General features: G+C 45.6%; 1 protein-coding gene across 3 annotated transcripts; it reads right to left on the reverse strand.

Moving 5' to 3' along the window:
* Positions 1 to 578: 578 nt before the first annotated feature.
* Positions 579 to 12,636, reverse strand: AMMECR1L (AMMECR1 like). 3 transcript variants are annotated; one of them, XM_059822510.1, is made up of 7 exons: positions 12,491 to 12,636; positions 12,181 to 12,421; positions 6,708 to 6,818; positions 6,108 to 6,222; positions 5,270 to 5,360; positions 4,184 to 4,280; positions 579 to 2,850 (listed from the first exon to the last, which is right to left on the reverse strand). In XM_059822510.1, the coding sequence occupies exons 1-7, from the start codon at positions 12,585 to 12,587 to the stop codon at positions 2,739 to 2,741; spliced, it is 864 nt and encodes a 287-aa protein (XP_059678493.1). In that variant the 5' UTR covers positions 12,588 to 12,636; the 3' UTR covers positions 579 to 2,738. The 3 variants fall into 3 exon arrangements, with proteins under 3 accessions (XP_059678493.1, XP_009818566.1, XP_059678494.1); XM_009820264.2 differs by having other exon boundaries at positions 12,181 to 12,636; XM_059822511.1 differs by lacking the exon at positions 6,708 to 6,818 and having other exon boundaries at positions 12,181 to 12,636.
* Between the last annotated feature and the right edge of the window lie 5,086 nt (positions 12,637 to 17,722).

The following is a 17,722-nucleotide window of genomic DNA, read 5'->3' on the forward strand; positions in this document are numbered from 1 at the left end:
CCCAGCCAAGTAACCATGGAGAAATTCTTACATCAATTGGCCATTGATTTTGGTTGCCTCCATCTTGAGCCAACTCAAAGTACGTTTTGTTTCTAGTTCACCTCTTTCATCCTTATGCATAGCTGCCGTGTAATGATCTAGAAATGGGATTATTTCCTGAGACCACCTGTCCTTGTCATACATTTTTCTGAGCTAACTTAACTATTGACACACTTTTCAACTGATTTTATAGCTGGACCCTTATGGGACTAAAGCTGAGAGGGCCTGTTCCTTAGGCAGCAGACCAGTGTTTCTGATTTGCTAGCTTCTCTTCTCACTGCAACAAGACAAGAACACAGTACATATTTAGAGGCATTTTTGTTTTGGTTTTTTTTTTTTGTTTTTTTTTTTTTAAACAGACTGAGTGGGGAAATGGAAGTGGGAGAGGATGAGGCTTCCCCAGTCCCACAGCATCTAGCCCACTTCAGGCTTAAACCAACCAAGTCACTCAATCCTAAAATTCTGTTCTTTAAAAATGACAGCTAACCCTCCCCACCCCACCCCTTAGTCATCCCCTATTCAAATAAAATGAAATCAGGAAAACACTATACACTGTTGAAGACACAGAACAGGGCAAACATTTGAAAAAAGAAACAATATTGTTGAAAAGCCTGGCACTATATGCCTGCATGACCAGTCTCACTGAGCGTGCTCAGGGGTGAAGTTTTAGCACCATTTTTTTGCTTTTTTTTAAACCTTTTAGAAATTAAATTCTAACATAGAACACTTGAACAGTAATGTGTGTAGCCCTATGTATCATACTGTTTGACAGCTGAAAGGTGAATGGTATGTCCAGAGCTGACTCCACCCTCCCCCATCACTACACGGCACCTGGGAGAGTAACTACAAACCACTCGAGTTTGTAACAAGACCGATTTATTCTCAGCAGCAGGAAATCACGAAACAATCCCTTAATCTTCAATTGCTTTTCAACAACATCACAAGGGAAAAGTGGCAATTTATAAGAATGACCCAGTACAGTAGGAAAGCTGGGTCGATATTGCACCGTTATCCAAAATAGGACCCCCTCCTTTCCCTCACGTCTCTCTCCTCCAGCAGGAGAACGTTACAACAACATGAAGTGAAACTGCACAATTCTGTTTGCTTCTCTAGGACCAGAAGGAGCAGCAGCATGCAGTTCTGAGCTTTCTACCAGCCCTATTCCCTGCCATGCCAGGAGAGAATTTCAGGCTTGAAACACCAGCCAATTTTAAAAGCCATCATTACCACACACAAGCAAACTTTAAAGAGATACGCAACCAAATAGCCAATACTCTGCTATGCACTTGTATTTTCTTTCCTGATCATTGCTGACCCCCCAGAAACTTGGAAAACAAAACAAACAAAAAAAACCCCACAATTTTATTTTGAAGTCCAGTGACCTCATGCAGAGAGTGTCATAATTTAGAGTTTATGACATCCCTCAATGATGCTGCAGAATAACAACTGGGTAACTTATCTTCCTCTCAGAAGAGAGCATTTCTTGTAATCATCAATGATGGGAGAAGAAATACAGAATGCACATCAGTTTCCCACAGTTTGTGTAACACAGGTTTCCCGCTCATTGCCTTGATGTGGTAATGACTAAACTGTATAAGATAATAACTTACCAGTGAAACTACATAGCTCTATTCCATAGGCCTGCTATAAACTGGAATACTCACAGTTCTCAAGGTTGGTAGTCACACCAGAGAAAGTGTCTGTCCTATCAAAAGGAAGGTCCCCGAGACGGTTAGCTTAAGTGAAACAAATTTCAGTCACTAGTCTCACTTGTATGACTACAGTCAATGCCCTGCAAATCCCTCCTCACCCCTAATGCAATCGGGCTCCGTTACAAATGTTTGGACACAGAACTTAGTCGTAACAGAGAAGACTGTCCAAGGATACTCAAGTACCTTGTCCTTTGCATACACAGCATGTGCTGTGTTGCCCTCTTACAGGCATAACAGCATTCTATTTCACAGCAGGCTACATTACAAAGCACTGTCTAAAAACCCAGAAAACTGTAAACCAAGAGGACTTCTAGAGAATCCAACCTACAGTGGGATCTGATAATTAAAGCTTTCTAGGGTTCATTTAAATAATGGATCCATCTGCAATACCATCCAAAGGTTTTTCACATCTTTAAGTGTTTTCTGTCGTGAGGATGGGGTGCTATCCCGATGTTCAACCCTCCCCAATATCATAATGTCCGCCTGTGATGTGTGGGGACTGCAATCAGCTCTTGGTACACAACAGATACCAGAGGTTAAAAAAAATTAAAAAGAACCTAAAAAATGTTTTGTTGCACTCCGTTGCCCAGGCTGCCAGGGGAATGCTCCTACTTGATCTGGGGGGCTTCCATAATGAACAACTCAAGTTTCCGGAGTGTCGGTAACGCACGAGAACGGATCAGTCCGAAGTGGCACTTTCACTCCTAGAGGTCTTCTGCACCTCACGACAGTTCGTAGGCATGGAGCCCCAATCCAACTGAACCCCCATTCGGAGGGAAGGCTGAGATAAGGCTTGGGCCCCTGAAGTTCTGTCATGCTCTCATCCTCCCCCCAGGTCAGCTGGAAGGCAGACTTGGCAACGGAAGCTAGCATCATAAAATGGTGCAGTAGTAGAAGTAACTGGACCAGGAAGAGGAGGCATCTGCCCCAATGATGTCGTAGCCGTTGGCAGCAACTGGGGAGTGGGACTGGTCATGCAGCCGTGTGTCAGGAGTAATGATTGTAGAGGGGGGGGGCATGAAGAGTGCCATTCTGGAAACAATGCTGACGGGAAGCCATGTATTCTGCATAACTGATTGTCACCTTCTCACTGCGGTACCTATGGGAACAGCATAAGAAAAAAATAATGTAAATAGACTATGCAATAAGAAGGGACCAGACATGAGAACATTCATCCCAGATCACCTGTTAGCTAACAGCCAATAACGACCAAGAGGAACCCACTATCTTCAAAAACTATTTTGCCTGATACTGCCTCATGCAGTAGTCTGAGTAACCCATCTAAGCTTGAATTAGCTTCAGTGTCCCAAAAGTTGAGCCCTATTCAAGGCAATCATAATTAAGGGGACTCCTGAAATAGCGCACAGGAAACAAATGATCGATTTGTATTCTTTTTATCCACTTGCTGTGGAAAAAAAAGGGCATGAAAAGTTTGCTGGAAGGAGACTCAGTTTCAGAGACTTAATAACCAGTATTTCATTATTATTTATTTTTGTGGTTATCCTCACATTTGAAAGGCTAGTTAAAGAAAATCATAGAGAGTAGGGTAAAGGGAGGTTTATTAATAACCAGTATTTCATTATTATTTATTTTTGTGGTTATCCTCACATTTGAAAGGCTAGTTAAAGAAAATCATAGAGAGTAGGGTAAAGGGAGGTTTATTATAGCATACATGTGACTTAGTCCACGTTGTACAATCAGAATTCACAAAACGTGAAGTGCCTTCTGAGAGACCAGAGATTTCCAGGTGCTTCTAAAGCATGCTATACAACAGATAGCTTCAAAGTGGTTGTGAATTGCATGAAGTCCATGTTATACCAGATTTTAATGAAAACCTTCATCCTGTCCTCTCCTGTTAAAAAAAACAACCTTGCATACCCACCTCATTTCTCCAGAGGTAAGGAACGACCTGATAAATTAGTGTTTCTATACAAAACCAGAATGTCCCAATTTTTACTAACATAAAGGGAGCTGAAACCAATAGGACAGCTGGGGGTATAGAAAAGCAAGCAAATTCTGAAAACCAGCCAAATTCGAGTGTGGTTTGGTTTTAAGACACCTGTCACCTCCAAATAGCTACACCATGCACAGATGAGCACACTGAGAAAAGGAAGTCCATCGTAAAAATACAGAAAAAAACAGCCGTTCTAACTTTCAAAGGTTTTGCTTCTTTTGATCTTTCATGTGGATGATAATACTAAAACCAGTGGCACTTCTCTTAGGAAATGCTGACTTTGATCCTGCGTGGACTGAATGCATTGCACTTCATTCCATATACATTATATGCTTAACACGTGGCATTTGTGATTTTGTCTTTCAGACTACATCTCTCATCTGAAAGCGGCATGAAGACTTACATCAAGCACAAATACTTTAAATTACCCACAAAACACTATAAGTAAAATTAAAAGATGACCAATATATTGACTTACCTGGTGAGTTTAATTGTTTTCCTAAAATCATTGGTAATTGGAGCCTTAAAGCCACCTTTCCTGAGTAAGGAGTCTATGGTCTGGATCTGATCCCAGTCTATTGAAAAATAGAAGCAAGGGAAATTTTTCAATATAAAAATGATGTTTCAAAAAGATAAGAGATGCATTAAAAGACCTCTAGAAAAGCAAACAACTAAACAGGAAACTTTGAGCTTTAGAAATACCAGTGTTGAACTGGACATACATGGCCTTATGCATGCACACTATCTGCACATGCCAACCCCTTTTAACTCATATTGGAACGGCAATGGTCTATAAAACAGTAATTCCGTTTTCCATACAACCTCTCTTCTTACAAAGGTCTGTGCCTTGCTTCCGTTGCAGGGACCCCAAACTGTTTTATCACGTGCCACTCAAGTTTAGCTCTCTAAGCCTTAAAATAATACTTAGCTCTTTACACAGACAAATTGGGATCAACCTGATGCTCTAGTGATAGCACAGTGCACTGCTATGTGAGAGATCAGAGTTAAAATTCCTACCTTAGTCTTTTGCCCCAGAGCCAGGAGGATGCGACCACTCCACTCTGCTAGGTGGAGGAAAGGAGGCAATATTTTGAGCAGTTACCATGGTGACCGCTACTCTATTTGAGTGGGAAGTGTGCTCCAGAGGGGCCCTGTTTCCTGCCCTCATCTGGAGGATGCTACTTTAGCAAGAATGAGGAGGAAAGGGACTCTCCTGTTGGTGCTGTGCAGCCTGCAGTTATCCTAGTTGGTGGGAGAAACATAGAAGAGGAAAGATGCAACGCTGAATGAAGCTGGAAGATCCATACTTTGAGATCCTCTATTTCTTAAGCCCTAAACCATTTTTACACTAAGATACAGCTGTGCACAGATGTGGGATGAGAGAAAGGCCAGATGAAAACCCAGCAGCAGCTGTATCAGGTGTCAGTTATCCAGATTAAGCCTGGTGGCTCCATGGCACTACTATGAGGATAGCATTGCAATCCAAACCCAAAATCCATAGATTTATGTTACCCAATTCTGTGACACAATGTGTTGACATGTTTGGCTGCCATCTCAAACCCACCTTGTTCCTTAGCAACCTCAGGTAAATACGTGGCTGTGCGTTTGACACCTTTCTCATTGATGAACTCTATTCTGATCCCATGGATCCCAACCTATAGATGGAAATGAATAGCCAAATAAGAGGTGTTTGCTAGCACTGAGTCCGTGATCGAGTTGTCATTCCCACAACACTGTATCTCTCTCTCTCTATGGCCAGTTTGGCTTTTGCCTGGATATAAGGACATTCTGTCCCCACTCTCTGTCCTTGCCAGGCAGGTCTCACAAATAGCTCTCTTAGCAGCATAAAGGACCTCTGCCACCTTTCCCAGATGAGCCTAACCAGTCTCCCTGCCACTTCTCCTGAAGTAAGTCTTGTCGGCAGTCTGACAGTTTTTCATCTCTTAAGTTGGGCAAGAAAGACAAGATCTCTACAAAAGAGTCATGCCTAAAATAGCCCAGCCACAAAGTCTATTTAATCTTTCTTGAACTAAATGCATTTCCATGTACGGGGTCCTAAAAATTATTAATACCTTTGGTCTTAACTACTTTTTGTTCCTTGTTTCTATTCACAGCTTCAAAATACTTCCCAGGTTATCACATCTGTATTTACACCCATCTCCTCTTGGGCCAAATCCATAAAACGCTTTCATGTCTTTTATTCCCATTCAGATCCCCTCCCAACCAAAAGCATACTGCTAGCCCATCCTCCTCCTCCCTTCTAGTTTTCCAGCCCCATTTCTTCTACTCCCAGTTTCAAGGCCCATACACCCCTGTAATGAAGGAGACACATCACCATGTACTAACCCGAACCCGAACGGAACGAGAGAGTGATGCAGAGTTCCAAATGCACCTGTTCTCACCTCCCAGTCCAGGTAGTCACTGGCATCCTCAAAGTTAGTGAGGAGGGAGACAGAGCAGAAGAGTTTGGGCAGCTCCTCGCGGGTCAGGGGGGGGAATCGGCTGTCCTTAAGTGCACTAAAGGAAAGAGAAGATATATTACCTAATATAAGTGCCAAATTAAAGTGTCAGATGCTCAATTATTCCCTTTTTGATTATGCCTCTATGAAGCATGTTTCTCTTTGCTACTGCAGAGAAAGTGATTTGCATCTCTTCCTAATTTAATGAACTCTAATATGCAAACACTAGTGCAAGCTTCCTGATGCTGTCCTCCACTTACTGCAGATGGAGAGAAATTATGTGCTACGTAAGATGTCAAAACTGTTAGTATGCAAGACAGATTTGACATAAGCCTTAAAACGTCAACCAAAATTCACCTGTCGCAAAGATGTTCCACTAAATCCTGATATATTACCTCACCCTAACTATGGTACAATTCTCAGGTTTATTTTACTGTGAAGCATATTAAATGGAACTATGTCGATCCAACAACTGAACCTTGAATCCTTATAGATCTTCAGCAAATTAAACTAATTTCAGATTTTCATTTTCAACATCATTACCTGGTTAATGTGTATTCCCTGAGTCCTGAGTGAAGATTCATGGCTGAAAAGGTCCCGATGCAGCCACGAAGCCGCTTGTCTCGCCCCGTCTTCCACGTCACAAAGAGTGGACTGAAAAGGCAAAATAAGAGAAATACTCCAGCCTCCAGAGATATCTGGTTGCTAAGGGGAGACCAACAAGGTGTATAAGAGCACATATGCGTGCACATGCTTTCTCTCCCTCTAATAAACCCCAACAGGCATGTTTTCTCGCCTGCTATCTAGCAGTAATAAAACCCTACACCACACCCCCAAATGCAGAAAACAGCATGTCCCCCCACGTTTTCGGCATACTCCTTTCTCTCCACCAGTACTCTGTAAGCTCTCCACCAGTACTCTGTAAGCTCTCCACCAACACCTTCCTGGCCAGACTCTGCACTGTCTTCTAATGAGCGATGCAGTTATTTGACCCCACTGATTACTTCTCTGAGTAATGGCCTCACTTAGTAGCATCCACTAGTTTACATGACAACCCGTATCAAAATTAATATAGGTGAAGCAAATAAGATTACTTACTTATTGTATCACTGAACCTGAAAGATACCCAAGCATTCTACAAACCATCTATAATTCAGGTTTGCGATAAAAGCTTTTCTTTTTTTTCTAAAGGGATAAAAAGCAAGCTTAGGGTTTTTTTTCCCCTGTTATTTCCATGAGGATCCGACTTCTGGGTCCATCCCTAGTCCTCAAACAGTTTATGGTCACACCTTTTGCTTACCTTACGTTTGATTTGTATTTACACAGATTCTCTCCTGTTGAACGCATATCTAAATCACTATATTGTTCCTACTCAAACATCACACAGATTCCCACTTTCCTGTCTACTGTCATGAATTTACAGGCATAACAGTAGATTCTCAAATTCAGTCGGCTCATTTCAATCTGTTAAACTAGAAGCCATGATTAAGCCCCAAAAAGAAAGAAGTTCAGAACAACAGTATTCAGAAGAGCTCTATGAACAGGTAAAGACAACTGTGACTATTAAATGCAAAAAGTGCACTTCTACAGAAGTGAGTGAAGTTGCAAACAGCTGTAGAGAGAAACAGTAAAGAAAAGACAATAGTAGCTGCAGCCATAGAAGAATGTCCAAACATCTGGAAAATTTTGCAAGGCAACTGATGATGCTGATCTAATTATAAAAACAGGATGACCGATCTTACTTTTTCAGATTACATAGTACTGAATACAAGATGTGGTCACTTTGAACCCAAGCATAAATGAGGAAGTTAGTCATCAGTGATTCCACACGCCAGTCTATGGTTTTCTTTTGAACTTTAAAAGATAAGTAATATGATAGAAAACATGCAGTGTTAAGAAAATAATTTTCTGAAATTAAACAAACATCAGCAGGAGTTCTAAAACATGAAAACAGAATAACTGATTCTACTGCAGAACGCAGGCACTTACTTTCCTCAAACTCCTGAAACTCTTGTAAGCAATGTATTTTTGCAGCAAACATTACAAAAAATGTGAAGGGATTCTGTCGGACAACAAAACCAGCATGGAGTGTGGATGATTTCTCAAATACAGGCAACAGAGCTTTTTATGTCTAAGTAGTTAGAACATAATTTAAACTGTAGTGATAAAGCAATGCCCAGCGATGTTCCTCAGAGCAACAATGGAATTAAAAAACTATCACAGCATAAATCCGTCATTCAGGATCTAGTTACCAGCTGTGACCAACGGCAGAAGTACTACCCAAAACAGCAAATAGCCTTTAAGTGATAATTGTGAAGTACTTTGCCCACAAAGGAAGCGGAAACATTCTTCCACAACCATCAGCCACCTTACGGTTGCTTGACCAAGACAGAGGATTTACTGTTCTAGTTTTCCAACACCACTTCAAGGCACTTGCAGGGTATCATTCCTCTACACTTTCATCTAGCTACCTTATGTTGAAACAGAAAACAGAAACAGAGTGTAAGAAAATACATTAAAAAGCTTACCAAAAAAAGATACTAAACTGACAAAGGAGATTTCTGAGAAACATTACTGTCACAAGCTCAGTGGAAACTTAGCTGAATCTAATCAAAGTTTTGAAACCATTACTTAGCCCATGTGACACTCACCCCAAACAGAAAAGGGAAGGGAGAAAATGAAAAGCATCACTGACAGAATACAAATCTAAGTAACTTGGATTCAAATTGCAGGTTTGCATTTCCAATTCACCTCTTTCCCCTTCCAAAGAAAAAAAAAAGGTTTCCACTGAGCTGTGACACAGCTTTCTGCATCTATAATATAAGAGATATTACCAGAAAGGACAGGATAATTACATTCAGATGGCTGTCATATTTTAAAAGATCTTAAAGCACATTTTTAACAATTTTTTACTGCGGTCATAACAACTGAGGCATTAAAAAAAAAAATTGATGACTTTGTACAAGTATATAAAATTTCACTATTATAAAGTTTTTCATTGTAGAAAAGACGTTGTTTCTATATCTGAAGAATAAATGCGCGTAGCAAATTGCAGGCACAGCTGACAATAAGCCAATTGTTCCATAGCCCCTCCCTGAAAAGTGTATTTCCCAGATGTACTGAGAAAAGTCACGACAACCTTTTGCCCATGTTCACCCAAGAGCATTTGCCAGTACTCTGCAGTCATATCCTGAGCAGATTACGGCAACCATCTCTTCCCCAGCCACAACACCCTACTTAGGTGTGTTTGATGAGAGTTGGCTAGGCTGAGGGGAGGGGAGTTTCAGCAACTAAAAACTAGGTTCTCCAATTGCAACTACAAAGGGAATTTTAAAGTAGCAAAATACAGTTTGTTCAAATCAGAATTTAGCTCGTACTAGGAAAAAACCTGTTACAGTACAGATTTTATGATGCAAGTATCTTATTATTTGTCTTGCATGGCAACTAGAAACTTGTATGGTGTAGTTTTAGTACCAGATGGTAATACCTACTATAAAAAAAAAAAAATCAAAGACTGAAGTACAAAAGTGGAAGAAGTAACCACAGTTAACTATTGGCATGCTGTACAGGTTCAAAATTGTCATTTTTCAGTAACCTGAACAACAAAGGGGGTATTTTCTTCATTTACCAAGTTAATTCAGACATAACTACCAGCCTTGCAATGCCACCTTCTCCTCACTGATCTGTGAACCTCGCTGCTAACACGTATGTAAGGTTCCCTTACTCCGTAGGTATCTACCAGCTCCTTAATCCCCATTGTTGTCCATGTGCATATCTTTTCAAGCTGGTAATTGGAATTCACGGTAGTTTTCAAGTCATAACCCTGTAACTTTTATGTTATTGCCCCGTTTATGCAGAATCCTGACCTTCACGACTACTTCTATCTTTACTTGAGGGTTCAGCACCAATTTAAAAGATCTGTTTTCTGAGAAATAGGTCAGGACAAACCTGTGCATCTTTCTATTCCTTCCATCAACAGTCTTTTCTGTCTGCCCAGAGAGACTTCTGGTATAGACCTTTGTTTTGTTCAAAGATCTCTTACAGCGACATTAATTATGTTACAAAGGACAACAATGCAAATCATTTATGTATTTTCACTTCACTTACTTTTATATTTGATAACATTTGGCTTGAAGTTCATTACATTACTGTCTCTAGTGTGACACATCATCCCTGTGTGCTGCTCTACAAGAGAGCAAACCCCATGCTTTTCCCTGGGGTACGTACAACTATTTGCTAGAAGCAACAGCATAAATGATGAAACACAAGAAAATTCAGGTAGGCATTTGCCCAGAAGGGAAGAAAAGAGAAGAGCTGGTTTTGCTTTGGAGTGCTGATCTAAAAGACTTTTAAATTATCAGCACAGAAATGCCCAGTGAATGATTTTTTCACTTTTCAAATTTGGGCATAAAATTCAAACAGCTGAGATTCCTGAAAGAATGCCCTTTTTGAAACTACTCAACAGAAGCAGCAACAAAATCCAGCTAGAAATCTCCTTTAACGCCAACATAATGAATCTGTATAAAATAATCTCTCTCATTGACTTAAGAACAGAACAAAAACAAAAAAAAACCCTTTGCGTTTCAAGTGACAAAATAATAAGCAGACTAATGTATCATTTTCTAAAAGGAGCCTACTTAGCTTAGGTATAAAAAACAACAACAGAAATATTTCAGTGTGGGGAGTCCCTGGAACCATTCTATATTCTAGTTCAGAGTATTTCTCCATTCACTTGTATTTACAATATTAAACAGCTTAGTCTGCGGCTGCATTCAGAACATGTATCCATAATCCTGCTGAGATAATAACTGCATGGATGCACAGCCTACATCTACACTGACAGACAATAAGGTGGGGAGACATTCAATACACGGAAGAAGTCCTTGACCTGTTTAAGCCATTGTTCCTTCACATCAATTTAAAGTTCATTAACTTAAATTAAGGATGTCAACAACTTTTTATTTTATCTATTGTTCTGGAGGTGGCCCCTGGAGGAGTGTCAGAAGGTGTATCTGTCATTGATCTTTCCCATATAATTCTTCCACCAAACATTTTAACAACATTAACATTTCCACACCTACGCGTTCAACCTTCAGATAAACATTAGCTAGATCTCACCAAAGCGAAATACCTTCATAAATCCTTCTCCTCACTTCTTCTCATACACACACCTCCTTTCTTCTTAACCTTGCTATCGTCCTTCAGAGTTAACTGTTTCTCCCCACGTTGCCCAACTAGCACAATCTCCATAACACAGTTTTTCAGTTTCGCAACTGGCAAATTTTTGGTTCCCCTCCCTGCTAAACCCATTAACTCGGACAACCAAACCACCCTTGTGAGTGTCCTTGTCCAATTCTCACCAACTGAGCACTTGTTTCAGAATGAGCTGGTAACTTGTTTCACCTTCTTACTTCATTCCCTTCCACTCACTTCACAGAAGGAAGTCTCTCCCCTTGTCCCTTCACGAAGTTAGTGCCTGACATTAGAAGCAAGATCCTCTTCAGATTAATGACATTATTTCACCGTTTTCTGAAAATTTCAGTTTCACTCATTCTTTTAGTACAGTTTAGTGCAGTTAATTTTTTGCAGAAGAATCTATTTACAAAGAAGGGAGCAAACTTTAACAGAACGTTATCATGAGGTGGGTTTGCACGCCTCGATAAAGTACGCAACGTCTCACGCAACACATCAGACCGTAAGCTGAAGAAGCACCACACTTCCTCATATTTTGCCTAGCTCTCTTTCTGTAGCGCTAAGCATGTTCTCCCTTGAAGGTCACTCTTCAAAGCTCCACTTATCTCCACCAACAAACTTAACAGAATATTCTTACTCTTTAGTGCACTTACAGCACATCATTTTTTGTTTCTGGTAGACAAAGCAAGCAGCAGAACATCCCCCTTCCTCCCTGCATACCAGTTTTCCCATTTTCCAGAGGAAACCCTTCATCCCTCCCCAACCAAACCACAGCTCTGGATGGTGGTTCCTCAGCTTTCCTCCCGCACGTGGATTTACTCACTAGGGGTCATTGGTAAATCGAGGAAGTCGTGGCTGAGGGAAACCATAGAGATGACAGTAGAGTACATCAAAGCAGTAGCAGCACATCTCCGCTGTCACCACCAGGTTCTTGGTGCTGTTGGCAGTTCCATTGGGCCGAGTAAGTGGGCTCAGAGCTCCTGAAGTGGGATTCATTCGAGTAATTGGGGAATTTCCTGGGCCCAAAGTCAAGTCAGATACGTTCTCCCTTCCATTATTCCCGTCTGTATGCTGGTGGTTCTGAAGAGGACCTGAACTGGAGCCTGGTACAGTTGTGGCCTGATTCCCATGACTGTGCGTTCCGCTCCCAGACAATTTGGGCTTCTTTACCCCACAACAGCCAGCTGCCAGCTTGGGCTCAAGTGGAGGAACACAGCGTCTTTTTCCCATCCTGCTTCAAAACTCGCTGCCTGGAGCACTGCAGAACCCTGGCAAGGAGGGGCCGGGGGAAAAAAAAAAGCAACACACAAAACAGTTACAGGTGAAAAACCAACAGCTGCTTCCTTGCTTCTGCTAAGGTGTCAGAGAGGTTTGCTTTTGCAACAGAAAGGGGAAGAAAACCCTCGCAACGCACAACTAAGTACAGAACTAAAACCAGTTCAGCAAGCAGAGGGGGTGTTATTACACATAAATTGAAAAGCATGTACACAACATGCATGAAATCACACTTTTAGTTATTGGTGAGGTGTACTGAACACTGTAATAGGCAGCTCATCACAAAAAGACCGTAACCAAACTTCCCATAAAGGGAGTGAAACTGCGGGAGAACAGAAGAAAAAAGACTTTGGACTACAGCTATACCCCATCCACTACTTTTCCAGATCACCTGTTCCCCCTCAGCCAATGCCTGCACCAATGGCAAACAAACTATTGAAAAACCACCAGTGCATTTCCCTTCCCCATTCTCAACAGAAGAGCCACAACAACTCCGAATGACACCTTCAGCGCTGGACTCCCAGGGGTGCTGCCCTTGATTTAGCGCTAGCCTAAGCAAGACACAAAGAGACGCTGCAAGCATTGAACCACCATTTTCTAAACAACAGACTATTTTCCAGACCCCAAGAATTACAATCTGCATCTACTTTCTAGGATTAAGTAAATCAATAGCGCTCACAAATAAATGTGTAGGGTGTACGGTCAGGATATGCAGGAGAGGAAGAGCTGAAGACCACGCAGTCGGAACAGAGGGAAGCGGTAATGGCAGGAAACAGACACCGTATAAAAAAAACCCAGAACAGTGTTTTGCTTGCAAAGAAGAGCATGCTAGCTCTTGTATCGGAAGAAGGGGTAGAACAAATACAGGGAGGAAAGCCTATGCAGACAAAAATGAATGAAGATGATAGGCAAGGACCACACGTCGACTTAAGTAAGCGTAATACCATCATCACCGTGAGATCTAAACACACAAAGGGAAGGAAAAACAGCTCCCCATCTGTCAAACGGGGCTGAAAGCACAGACACGTAAGTCACAGAGAACACCATGGAGAACTGGAAGTCGCACTCAGCTCTCCTGCGAGCAGCAGGCCGCTACTTTAACCACCAGAGCATCCCTCCAGCTCTTCCAGGTGTTAACTGATGCCTGAACTGACAGGACATACACAGAGTGGGGGGGTGTGGGGCATGGGTGTGACAGGCACTGAAACTGATGGTGTGACAACTCCCTTCCTCCTCTGCACCTGCAAACAATATAAACTTTATCCATGAAGTTTCATCAGCCCTCGTAAGAGTCGTACAGTCCTGAACTGAACCAGAACTGGCGTGAGATGTGTTGAGGGACGTGCCTCTCAACACAGCACACGTACACTTGCAGCGCTTACGCTGCTCTGGAATCCTCACCTCAAGGTTTTAGAAAGATAATCTGCACAAGGAACAATTTACAAGACCTAATGAAAATTATCTTTGTTCCTTTGATCTCTACCTTTGTAAGAGGGAAAAAAAAAAGTAGAACTTTGTCCGAGTGAGCATGTAATTTTCTTCAGCGCCTATTAAAGTTATGCTGCTGTGGCTCAGTGAAGCTGCTGGGGCAGACGAGCCTTTTCAAGTTATCACTGAAGACCAGCCGCGTTTGGGAGGAAAAAGAATTTATTTGTCTGAAACCATAACTCTTCGTTTTCCACTGGAGACGTGGCAGGGGGCAGAAAGGAGGTCTTCTGCGTTCACCGTCCTCTGCAGCAGGGAGAAGGGGCCTAACAAAGGCGGCTGCTCCGAGCGCTGCTCGGCCCGGGCGAAGGGCCCCGCTTCCCCGCCGCGGGAGGCCTCGGCCGGCCGCTCGTCGCCGAGCTCCCCCTGCCCGGGGGAGCAACGGCTGCACGAAACAAGGCGGCTTCGCAACACACACGGCCCCGAGGAGATGCCGACTCCGCGGAGGGCCTCCGCCCGCTACTTTGTGACCCGCCGGAGACCCGGCACAACGCCCCGGTGCCGGCGCTCCCCGGGATCGCCCCGCTGCTCTGCCCCGCGGGCGGGCGGGGGGTGCCCCCCGCGCTCCCAAACCGCCGGCGGGCTCCCCGCGCTCCCCAACCGGAACGCCCGACCCGCGGCACGACGGGCAGGCCGCCCCCCCGGCGCCGGGGCAGCCCCGCGCCCGCGGAGCAGAGGGCCCCCGCCCGGGCCCCGCCGGCGCCCGCCCGCTCCCGGGCGCAGGACGAGCCCCGCGCGCTCGGACACAAACTTTCCGGCGGCGTTTCCGGGGGCTCCGCCAGCCCCGCCGGGGGACGCGGCTCGGGAAGCCCCCGCAGCCCCCCCCGCGCTCCGGCCCCGCTCCCCCGGAGGGCGCAGCCCGCCCCCCCGCGGCGGGGCAGAACCGCCGCCGCCAGGGGGCGCCAGGGAGCGGGAGCCCCCCCCGCCGCCCCCGCCGTTAACCCCTTCCCTGCCGCCGGGGCGGGCGGGACGCCGGCGCCTCACCCCCTCCGCCCCGGGCTCGCCCACCTCCTGCACCCGTCCCGGGCCGGACGCGGCTTCTCCTCCGCCTCAGCCCAGCCGCCGCCGCTGCTGCCCCGCCGCCGCCGCCTCCTTCTCCCGCCTCATGGAGCCATGGGCCCGGGCGAGGCTCCCCAGAGAAGCGGGCCCGGCGGGCGGGGGGAGGGGGGCAGGGCCCGCCGCGGCCGGGCCGGGAGCCGGGCTTCCCGGGGCCGCCGGGCAGCGAGGGGAGCTGGAGGACTGGAGCGAGGCCGAGGGAAGGTCCTCCGCTATCCCGGCAGCCTCCTCCCCGCTCGTGAGGTAATGAGGGAAAAATGTACATAGTCCGCCAGCCTCCCGTCGGCCCCGCGGTGCCAGCGCGACCATAGAGAAGGGAGGGCGCTCTTCCCCCCTCGGAACCATAGATAAGGGGACTTCCGCTCCCAGTCGGAGGACGCGCGGGGCCGGGTTCCCTCCCCGTCACGTGACGGGCCGCACGTGCGAGGACAAACAGTCTCGGGGGCGGGAGGGGCCCCTCGCGCGCGGGGCTCCCCCGCCCCCGGCTGCGCGCTGACTCGGGGGGGGGGGGGCGGGGGAAGACACCCTCACGTGGCGGGGGTGCCGCTCTCCAATTGGCCAGCAGGCGCTGTGACGCCACTCCAGAGGAGGGACGCGCGGTCGGAAACATCCATTCCGTGGCTCGGGGCGGGGAGACCCTCCACACTGGCCTCTCCGCCCCATCCTCCCCCCGGTTCCTGGGGTCCTTGGTCCGTTCCGCCGCCCGGGCCCGGGGGCAGCGCCTCGCAGACGCCCCCTGCTCTGGGGACAGTCAGTGCGGGGGGGGGGGTGTGTGCTCCCCGTCCCTCCCGCCTCTCCCGCCTCCACCTCACGGCTGAGGAGAGCCGAGGGGCTCCACGGCCGCCTCCGGCCCTTTCCGACAGCCTCGGCCCGCCCCAGCGGGTAGGAGCTTCCCGCTGAGGGGACGGGCGCGAGGGGGGCGCGCAGGCCCGTTCCGCCGGGGGCTGCACGGGCGCGTACGTACCGACACGGCTCCTCCCGCCCGCCACTGCATCCGGCCTGGCGGGGCGAACCGCCAGCAAGGGCAAACCCACAGTAATTCTCCGTTTGGGCAGGCTGCAGCCGCTTCTGTCGCTGTGGTTTTCGCTTGCAAAGACGGAGGTAAAAATAGCCCCGTCCGCCGAGCAGGTTTTATTTACAGGGAGGGGTAAAACACCCTTCTGGCAGTAGCGCAAAGGTAGCGAGCGTCACAACCGCACCGGGACAAAAACTACTTTTTTAATAGTTCTAACTGCTTCTCATCGCCGGGGTGGGGCTCCCAAATCCTCCCCTCCACCCATTCTACACAACCCTATCAAAAACACCGCAGAGAAGCAGTTACTCCCTCAGTGGCTTTAGGGCACAGTACAAATACAGAGGCTCAATACACACTGTCGAAGGAGAGACTTCTCTCCGGCGGGTGAAGTCTCTGGGATGAGGATGACTGCAGAAGTCAAGGTGCTGGGGCTGTATGAGGTGTTCCGGCTGTACAGCAAGTTAGGGGATGGAGGAACCCTGCAGCAAACCAGAGTGTTACTTTCTAATTGTCTTCTGAGAACACAGGCAAAACAGCTGAACCTGAAGAACAGATTTTGCAGATCCCAGTGTAAGCACGCTACACATTCAACCTCAAGAGACAAATATGCTGGCAGAGTTCTTCAAGAGATAAGAGGGAATTTCTGTATACCATTTCTCATCTAAGCATAAAGAACAAGAGGCAATAAACAGCAGTTGGAGAAATGTGCATTCTCTTACAGAAGCTATATGATTTCCGCAGCACTAGGACAACGCTGAAATTATTACCATTCTAAGGTTAGGGAATAGCATAATCTTTTTAGTCTAGATGATAGCTTTGAATACCAGTTTATGAAAACTAAGGTTACTAGAGGAATCTTTCCAAAGAATCAGATGAGAATAGCCTAGAAGAAAGGATTAAGAGCAAGTTTCTAACTTCTGCAGTCCTTAAAAGAATTCTTCCTTCCCTCCCCCCCCCAATATCTCACCCTTTGCTGGCAACGCCTTGGATTTCATCCAAAAGCCCTTTGCCAAGGACACAAAACAGTTCTCAACCCTACAAAAGGCAACTTTATAACTGTGAGCGAGCTTCTTGCAGAGTCTTTACGAACCTGGGAGTGTTGGTGGTATCAGTGTTTTCTTACCATGACAATGTCAAACAAATACTTGACCAGTTGTGCACGTTCTGTTCCTGAAGCACAAGAAATACAAGGTGGTAAGCAGCAGTTTATTTGATTCCCAACTTTTCACGTCTTACCTCTCGCATTTTAATTTGTGCTGTGCCAGAGCCTCTTCCATTTCAACATACATGTGTATACGCACACACCCCCTTGCGGGCTTGTATAACTGTAGGGATATTTTGATATTTTCTTTCTTCTAGCCAAGGAAATTAGCAAACAGTTATCGTAACTTTGGTAATAGGGAAGTTATAGTATCATTATACTAGAATTGTATCTTACACTGAAAGTGTTTTTATTTTAAAAAGTAAAATCAAGCTAATATGAGACTGCCATCCAGATGAACCTGAAGCAAGTTGGTTTTGCATGTGTTAAACA

This window comes from Gavia stellata, chromosome 11 (assembly GCF_030936135.1).
Source record: "Gavia stellata isolate bGavSte3 chromosome 11, bGavSte3.hap2, whole genome shotgun sequence".
Lineage (NCBI taxonomy): Eukaryota > Metazoa > Chordata > Aves > Gaviiformes > Gaviidae > Gavia > Gavia stellata.

Excerpts from the sequence above, each read along its gene's own strand:
- AMMECR1L (XM_009820264.2), bottom strand. The coding sequence starts at position 12,587 with ATGGGAAAAAGACGCTGTGTTCCTCCACTTGAGCCCAAGCTGGCAGCT. Across the intron at positions 6,223-6,707 it reads AGGGAATACACATTAACCAG|TGCACTTAAGGACAGCCGAT; the intron begins GTAATGATGTTG and ends TCTTTCCTTTAG. Across the intron at positions 4,281-5,269 it reads TGAGGTTGCTAAGGAACAAG|ACTGGGATCAGATCCAGACC; the intron begins GTGGGTTTGAGA and ends ATTTTTCAATAG.